At 35.6% G+C, this 9710-nt stretch overlaps 1 protein-coding gene across 1 annotated transcript in view; it reads right to left on the bottom strand.

Annotated features, from left to right (window-relative positions):
- The window catches only part of NDST4 (N-deacetylase/N-sulfotransferase (heparan glucosaminyl) 4), a 697622-nt gene that overhangs the window by 65859 nt on the left and 622053 nt on the right, over positions 1-9710 (bottom strand). Inside the window, exons 9-10 of the mRNA XM_006881069.1 lie at positions 5976-6099; positions 2944-3118 (exon numbers count right to left, since the gene is read on the bottom strand). Coding sequence (XP_006881131.1) covers positions 2944-3118; positions 5976-6099 — 299 coding nt within the window. The remainder of the gene's footprint in view (positions 1-2943; positions 3119-5975; positions 6100-9710) is intronic.

Genomic DNA, 9710 nt, shown 5'->3' with positions numbered 1-9710 from the left:
CTTCAATATGAGTTAAATCTAAATGTTAAGAAAACAAAACTTTTTACCACTGGACTAAGGCAACATCATGATAGTTGGAGAAAAGACTGATACTTCAAAACAACCTTATTTTACTTCGATTCACAATCAACACTTGGTACTACAGCCAGGGAGATCAGGAGATGTATTTTACTGGAAAAGTTTACAATCAGTGATATCTCTAAATTACTGAAGAGCAGCATATTAGTTTGAGGGCTAAGGTGTACCTGATCCAGACTATGGTCTTTTTAATCATTTGCTATGCTGTTAAAAGCTGGAGATTGAATAAGAATGTCAGAAGAAAGATTAATTCCTTTGAATAGTGGTGTTAGAGGAGCGTAGCTGATATCTCATAGATTTCCAGAAGAAACAATCATAAGTCTTGGAAAAGGTGCATTTTTCAAGACAAAGAGAGTGAAGCTTCACCTCACAAACTTTATTCTTTGCAGAAGTATGTCATGCTTGGAAAGGTGGAGGGTAAACGAAAGAGAGGAAAACCCTCAGCCAGGTAGATTGACACAGTGACTGTCAAAATTGGTTTGAGTGTGTCAGAGATTGTGAGGTTGGCACAGCACAGAACAGGATTTTTTCATAAGAATGCTGTGAATCATACTAAACTCTATGGCCCTTAAAAACAGAAATGTATATTTCCAATGAGGTATTTTAATATCCATATCAAACCTTTGGCAATGTACAGAATAAGTAATTACAGTTTTTGTCAAAATGAAAACTAGGATGAGTATTTTATTTTGATTAGTGTTTCTTATTTTACATTTTTTGCATAAATGTTTAAAAGTTTCATTTCAAAAGAAGGATTTGCCTTGAAATTTTCATTTTATTTTGGTTATTTATTTATTGAAATATTAATTTTAATATGTTGTAACAATATCTAGTAATTGTTTACATATATTAAAACACTAGCTCATTTTCCATATAGTCAAGCATGACTCATGGCAGCCTTATAAACAAAAGACCTGGAGCTTTTGTATAACTAACATCTAATTTCTCAAAATTCATAGAGTTTCCAGAGGCAGAGGCATGTTGTGTAGGATGTGGATGCTACACACACACACACACACACACACACACACACACATGCACGCACACATCTAATTTGTGTTAGAGCAGATATTATGATTTTGTGGTGTGGTCCATCTATCTATTAGCTCTTTGATTTTTGGTTCTTTCCAATGTAACCTACTTGAAACTTTTTGTTCAATGTCTTGCTATTGTTGTTGTCATGTGCCACCGAATCACCTGCAACCTATAGTAACCCTATGTTTACATCCTGTGTTCTAAACATCCTAAGCCAGACATGACTCAGTTACTCTGCCAATGATTCTCACCCATGCATGGTATTACTTTCCTGTGCTATATCTCATCCTTCCTTTCTTCTGGCCAAATGCCCAAAGTATGTCAAAAGGACTTGCCTCCAAGGAGTATCTTGGTTTCACCTTCTCTAGGACAGACCTGTTCTCTTGGCAGTCCTGGTATATTCAATACTCTTCTCCAGCACCACAACTCAAAGACTTGATTCTTTTTCTATCATCCTTAGTTGTTGCCCATCTCTCTGATGCCTTGTATGTAATTGCAAAGAGCATGGCCTAGACCAGGCATACCTTAGTATCTAGACTGACATTGTTGTTCTTTAGCACTCTGGAGAGGTCGCTGACAGCAGATTTTCTTAATACATTTTGTGTTTTGATTTCCTCTATGCTGATGCAAAGAGTGTTTATTAAGGAACTAAGTAAACTGAAATTATCAATAATCTCAATCTCTTCTTCATCTATCATGGTGTTAACATTGGCCCAGTGGTGAGAATCTTTGTTTTCTTGATGTTGAGCTTCAATATATATTGAACTTGAACTTCTGTAGCAAATACCTCCAGTCTTCCCCAGTTCTAGCAAGCAAGATTGTCATCTACATAACTTAAGTTGTTGGTGAATCTTCCTCCAATCCTGATGCCACATTCCTTCTCTTAAGTCCAGCCTCCCTAATTATCTGCTGCAGACAATGCAAGAGAGGTAGAACTTGGATCAGATGGATTGACACAATGAGTGGGGGTATAGGCGCAGGCGTGTCAGAAACAGTGATGGTCTCAGGATAGGACAGGGTTTAGAGTTATCGTATAGATAGGGTGACTGTGAGTCACAGATGGCTTAGTGGAACATAACAATAGCATATAGATTGAAAAGGTATGGAGCCATGTGCATCCTTGACACACTCCTTTACTGATTTTCCAGTGTTTTCTTGTTCTGTTCTGACTACTGCTTCCTGGTGCAGTGTAGGTCTTGCACGAGCACAATTCAATGCTCTAGGATTCCCATTCCTTTCATGGTTGGCTGAAATTTGTTGTGGTTCACACAGTCAAATGCCTTTACATAGTCAATGAAACACAGATAGACATTTCTCTGGTACTCTGCAATCAGCCAAGATCCATCTGACATTGACTATACCGTCCCTAGTGACACAGCCTCTTCTAAATCCATCTTGCACTTTTTAGCTCATAAACCATTTCATTTTTATCCATACATCTATTTTCACATTTAATTCTTAAATACACCTGAGTATAGGTAATTTTCCAATGCATATATCCAAGATATGCCTGGATATTTAAAAAAAAATATTTTATTAATTTTAATGAATCTCATATATTTGGGATTTCCATTCATTCATTGTCGAACTTTTCTCCCTGACCAGCCCTCCCCTTTCCCCCCAGTTTGCTCCTGTCTTTGAAAAGCAAAAGAAAAATTCCTTCTTTAGTATATGATCCCCCCACACCCTTCCCTCTGCCCCAGTATACTCCACTATGCAACCTTAATTGTGAAATCTTGTGATAACCATAATACCCTATCATATATCACTTCTAAATTATTCTCTCCCTCATCTGGATATATTTTTAAAGTCTTTTCCATGCCTTCATACCTGATACCAAGAATATGCCCTGTCTGAGGGGTCAATGAGGATTGTGATGATCTTTGCCCTGGGGACCAGAGATGCTGCTCTCTTGGGAGCTTCTTCTGAATGGAAGTAATTGGCACTCTTCTCAAACAGGAAGTTACCAGTAATGTTAGATGGAGTCGGGAAAAAGTTCATATACCTAAATGAGAAGAAAGACAGTGAATTAACTTAGATTTATTCACATGTCCTTTTCCTGCCAAACTCAATATATGAAGTTATTCGCATATATTTACATACATTTAAACTGCATTGATTGAAACTTTAGTTATTAATAGAATATCAGTCTACGTAGTGGATGTCCTATAAACTTTTAATGTGAAAACAAAGTAAGGTGTTACTTTTGTAATCATTCATTTTGGGAAGAGGAAGGTGTGAGATGACACAAGAAAGCTGATAAAAGTCAGAGAGAAACATCTTTAGATTTGAACTGATATTCCAAGCTGTCGAAATCCAAACCCAGAAAAATTAAATTTATCAATAGTAAATAACAAATTCTACCATCTTGCCTGCTAGATTACTTAAAATAGTGAATTTATGTTTGCAAACAAATATGCAAATTCTTAAGATGAAATGAAATTGCACCAGCGAAAAATATGTGTAACAGAATAGCAATAAAATTTTAACGAGGATAGGGCACCACTATTCGCCTTTTTAACTTTTGCATAATTTGTAATGTGTTTAGCAATGTGAACACATTATAGTCTATCTAGAGTAATTAAGGGGAGATTTCCCGCCAGTTGATCCTGTGGTGCCTCGGTATGTTCACTCCTCCATATGCTGTTGAAATGTTCCTCTGTGTGTAGATTATGGACTCAATATGTTCTGGAGTTAACTCAATGAAAAGCTTTAATTATGTGTGCAACCCTCCTTATAGCTCATCACTTCTCCAAGCCTCAAAGGTTCTTGAAATAAATAATGAGAGCAATTAAGAATTCATATAAGACCTTTCTTTCCCTCTTTGATATTTGTTATTACATTTCCCCAATGTAGAATGGTGAAGAGTCTCATCCACATTCCCGCTTAAAAATTTGTGTTCTATTTGATCTCACATTAAGTGATAATTTTCACTCTGGTTTTAGTAATGTTCATGCTATTCTAAATCTTACTTAATATTTTAAAAGTATAGTGTTTATTGTGATGGTTGTCTGTTGCTGAGTCTATTCCAAATCATAATATGCATTACAGAGTAAAATAACTCCATAGATTTTCTTGTCTATAATGTTAATGGAAGCAGGTTCCCAGGGCTTTTCTTCCAAAGTGTCACCGGGTGAGTACAAAGTGCTAAGTTTTAGGTCAGTTAACTCACTGCCATTGAGTAAGAGCCAACTCATGGCTGACTTTCTTGGGTTTCCTAGGATGCAAACTACCTAAGAAGAGATTACTCTTCTATCTTCCTTGGAGCTTCTGGTGAATTCAGACCACCAGAGAGGTATGGCTTTTTAATTTGCACCACAATTCCCTATAGCTTAGATCATCAGGGTTTCTTGTTATATCAGTTGTTTAGTGAGAACTTTTGGTATTGCCTAGGCTCTGGTGGCCTAATTTTAAAGAGCTGCACTGTCTGCAAGACTTATGATTGGAGCCATCAGCAGCTCAGTGGAAGAAAGTTGGACAATATCTTCCCATACAATTTACTGCCTTTGAAAACCTGCTCAAAAGGCACATGATGACCACAGTAAGGCACTTTTTAAGAAGCCTTGTTGGCGTAGTCTAGTGCATATTGCACAGCTATCTTCAGTGACATCACTGTGGGGAAATGATAAACCGTCACCTCCTGCTAAGGTTCACAGTGTCAGAAAACTAATTATAGAGGATCCCTACATGTCAGAGCCAACTTGACAGCAGTGAGTTTGAGTTTAGTTTAAGCACCATCTAAAATTAATGTGCCAGTTGTTAATGTTGTTTTACATTGAGTTGATTCTGATTACCTTAGAACGATTTTTTTTGTTGTTCTTTTTAACTGTAATTCGTATAGAAATCAGTCAACACTTTCTCTCATAGAGTTGCTGGGTGGATTCCAAAGATCAACTTTTAGGCTTGCAGCTAAGTTAACTGTTGTGTTACCAGGACTTGTTTCAAAATATAGGTAGTGTAAGTGAAGAGTGAATCTCTCTACCTGCAATAAGAGACCAATCTGCTCACCTGCATTTGCTCTGCTTCACCTTAATTTTATCCACATTTAAATAAAATAGTATTTAAGTTGAGGGCAAGCACATGTGTGACAATGGATCACAGAACTACATGATACACATGGGTACACTAAGGGGAATTTTTATCATGGAGAGATTTCCTCTTTAAGTGAGAGAGCTGGAAATAAAGTTCATTTTGGGGAATTGTTTTCCTTCAGAAATTTTGATAAGAGTTTAGAAAAAGCATCAGAGTAAGCATCAGTTCTAATGTAAAGTTTTTTCTGTTTCATTTTGGGAAAATATTAGTTTGTTTCGGTTTTTAAACAATATATTGTCTGAATTACTATTTCTTACATGTATGCAAATGACTACAGTGGACAAGGCTTTGCAAATTCTGTTATTATTTGATGACAGATATCAGTCTATAATGCAGACATATGTCATGCAACATAAAATTAACGAGTATGAAATAAAAATTATGGGGATTTTGCTTCCCTAAATATCATAGTGAAAATGAATTACATATTCAGTTAAAAAAATTCTAGACACAGTAAAACAATAACATACTTAAATAGAATTTAAAATATCCTGAGGAATGATGTTGATGAAAGATATTGCATAAATGTTCTTTATTCAGTCATATTAATTTACCAGAAAAATATTATCATTATAATACTGTTTAAATAAAATTATGAACAACTGATTAAATGTATCATAATTATAGATTAAGTTCTAATTCACTGTGATAGAATTGAGTATAACAAATTTATTCTGTAATTATGCAGATGCCACACAAACATCCATAATTGCTCCACTGTGGTTTAGCACAAGTTAACAATAAACTTTATTTATTTTTATGTTTCTTACCAGTCAATTCCTTTATGATAGTTGTTCCCATTAAAGAATTGAACTTCTTCAAATGTTTTTGGACTGGGAAGATTACTGATGATGGAAGGATGCATAAGAAGAAATAAATAAAGTGCAGTTGTTCCTATCATTTAAAAAAAAAGATAAACATTATTTGGCTATAAAAAAGTGAGACAGTATTACTCTAGCAGATTTATTTTTTGTTAAATAAACAATGCAAAAGGCCAATTCTTTCCACTGTAAAACTCCAATTTCAGTCTTCATGATGACAGCTACCTCTATGTTCAGTTCAATATTTAGTTTGTAGTGAAAGAGATACAGGCAGATGGAGAAAGCTAGAGAGAACTTTAGAAATTATGTGGTTCACTCCACATGCATCTTCCAAGTTAGGAGAGTGGCTAAAATAGTAATTTGCCTCTATTTCTAACCTCCGGTACAATACCTGAATGTGTTGAGTTCTTAATTACTATTAACTTTAGAACAACTATGTTAAACCAAATTATATTATACAAGATTTTCACTGAGTTCTGTCTGTGCGTATGACACTCTAATGATGATTAGTGAAAACAGAAAAACACATTGTAATAATCAGGAATATAAAGTTTATGAACCTGAGTTAAGTAAATAGGTAATTGGGGCATAGTGGGACAGGTTCTGCAATTAGAGAAGAAGACCAGGGTGGTCTTCCATGGTGAAGGAAAATTGAAGTCAGCAAGGGCTTTCAGGAGATAATGCATTCGAAGATTGTTCCTGAGAATTGAAATGTTACTTGGTAAAGTTGAAAGAGTAACACAAGTTTCTGGGAAGATAGATACTTGACTATTCTCCCCTAACAAGACAGAGCAAATAAGTCTGATGACTGAAGCAATAGAGTGAGTAGATTAACTAATGGAACCTACTTATCATGCATCACGGAAGACTTAGATGGCATGTCTGAACTGTGTTTTCCCCTGAGCCACATTAGATATTTGGGACTCTCTTGTAGAAAGAACTCATAAAGTGACTGAAATCATAGGGATTTAAAAAAATCAAAACATCTACCTTTGAAAGACTTGCTCTTTTAGTAACATAGGTAAGAGTCTTGGCTTTGCTAGGTCGAAAAAGATTGTAGGTGTGCTATCTAGGTGGGCTTCAGTATAATAACAATTTTAGATGAAGGACTTGGAAGCAAAGAAATTCCAGAAAATTGGCAGTTTGTCTTAATATACCTTAATCTCCCAGGAGCAAAGATTATAATTGTCATCTGTTTGAATCCTAATGGTTTTATATGATTACTAAGATTAAATAGAAGCATTAGTAATCAAAGGATAGTGGCACATATCTAAGGAAACTAACAACCTTGAAAGAGATACTATTTAAAGCTTCTAAAATGGATGTCTCTTAATTAAAGAGGATAGCAAATTTTCAAATAAATACCTTTAAAGTGATTTTAACACCTTTTTCAAAAGATTGTTGGTAAGTACAAATAATAAATTGAGTAATTCAAACTCAGTAAATAACTAAAGGAGACAGAATTGGTTAAGAACCAAATTAAAGGCCTGAAAGCTGAAGCAGAAGCAATATCTCAAACACATTGAAACTGCAGATGTGAAAATTATGAAGGGCAATTGGAGTCCTGAAAGATCAATTTTACAAATTACAAGCATTCCATTATGGGCAAGGGGGAGAATCATCAGAGAAAAGGGAAAAAATGTCCCAGAAAGAAGAAATGGATTAAAAATTGAATAGTAGCTGGAAGGGAACATGGAATCAGGAAAGATTCGTTTTAATGTTTTTTAAAAATGAGACTTTAAAATCGTTAAATAATGGTGAGGATGAAGAGAGAAATAGATTAGAAAGGGAGAAATAGATTTTTTAGGCATATAAAATGACTGAGAAAATTTCTATTTAATATCCTTGAAGTGCAGCGATTAATCTAGGGCATAGATAAATGAATTCTTTTGAATTATTGCTTGTTCTCTGAAAATAGATACTTAACAACTTTATTCAATAGCATGTATAATGTTTAATCATCCTGATAGTGATAGTATTACACTAAGAAATCCAAAGAATGTCAAAGCCGTCATAATATGAGTATGTGAGGATTAAGGTTATTTGCCATTGTGACTAGGAGAAAATTTGTGGTGGCTTGACCAATATTGTGTAATTGTCCTTCACTTTATAAGGTGATACAAGCAGTCAAGGTGGTGAAAGGGAATTTTCCTTGGGAGTCTGGTATGCATCCAGTGTATATGCATGTTTGGCAAAACTCACTTTCTCTAAATCTTGCATCCAATTTGTCATAATCTGACCTCTATTTCTTAGAAGGTGAGCCAGCAGCCTGCTGGTGGAACTATAGATTTTGGGATTCACAGCTTCTGTAGTTCTGTGAGTCAGCAAATTGCCCTCTGACCTGCTGGTTTTGTGTCTGTCAGCCTTTGCAAGTACATGATTCAACAGAAGCCTCCAGCTTCATGAGGATTATAGACTTGGAACTTGTTAACCTCCCCAACTATGTGAATTATTTCACTTAAAGAAATATTTTACTATTTCTATAAATATATTGGACTGGTTTTATTCCATTTGAGAAATAAACCCAAGAGATTTAGTACCAGAGTAGTTCTAGGAGAATGGAATCCTAAGAACGTGTTTCACGATTGGTTAGCAAGCCTATTGTTGGTTAAGTGCCATTGAATGGAGTACTCAAATGACTCTATGAACCATCTTTATCATCCATGACATACTTGAGCTCATTGCCATAGACACTGTATCAATCCATCTCTTTAAAGGTCTAGCTAATGCTACAGTGCTGGAGAAGACAACTGAATATACCATGGACTGCTAGGAGAACAAACAGGTTGACCTAGAGAAAGTGAAACCTGGCTGTTCCTTGAGGCAAGGATTCTGAAGCTTCATCTGACATACTTTGGGCATGTTGCTAGGAGGGGTCAGTCCCTGAAGAGTGGCGTCATGTTTGGGAGGGTGGACAGAATAGGAGAGGAAGACCCTCAATGAGATGGATTGATTCAATGACAGGGGTAATCAGGACAGGTGTGTCAGAGACAATAACGTTGACACGGTTAGAGAAAGGTTTAGGGCCGTTTTGAATCACAAGCAACTTAAAAGCATGTAATAATAACAACAACAATGCTAAAGGCTGTATTGTCCTGCTTTTAGTAGCAAAGCAGATACTACTGCTAATTCATGGCATGCTTGACAACAAAAATATGCAAAATAGCAACACTGTTGGATCAAATATTTGTGAGAGATGAGGTTCAAAGTAATTAGATACTTGATACTTTTCTACAGTTACTTCAGTGATAAATAAATTGGTTAGATGGCCCTATTTTCAGTAGACAGCGTAGTGAAATAAACAGATCCATTCAAGTGCCCCATACAAGACTTAAAGTTGCCACTCTTCCCTGAAAGTAAGTTGATAGAACCAAAATAAAAGCCTGAATCTTATAAATGATATCACCAAATTATAATTTAAATTGAATTTTCAACAGTGAATGGTACCTGAAGTTAACCTGAGTTCACTGATTGGGAAGAAACGGGATCCTGAAATTTGTAATGCCAAGAAATTTGGAGAACAGCCAGCTGGCCCATTGACTGGAAAAGATCGATATTCCAAAGAAAGGTGACCCAAAAGAGTGTGGAAATTATCGAACAATATCATTGATATCACATGCAAGCAAGATTCTGCTGAAAATTATCCAAAAACGTTTGGAACAATATGTCAACAGAGAACTGCCA

Source organism: Elephantulus edwardii, unplaced genomic scaffold, assembly GCF_000299155.1.
Source record: "Elephantulus edwardii isolate Elephantulus edwardi_28Jun2011 unplaced genomic scaffold, EleEdw1.0 scaffold00012, whole genome shotgun sequence".
Classification (NCBI taxonomy): Eukaryota; Metazoa; Chordata; class Mammalia; order Macroscelidea; family Macroscelididae; genus Elephantulus; species Elephantulus edwardii.
Note: the sequence above shows the minus strand (reverse complement) of the source record. Positions and strands in the feature narration are given on the sequence as shown.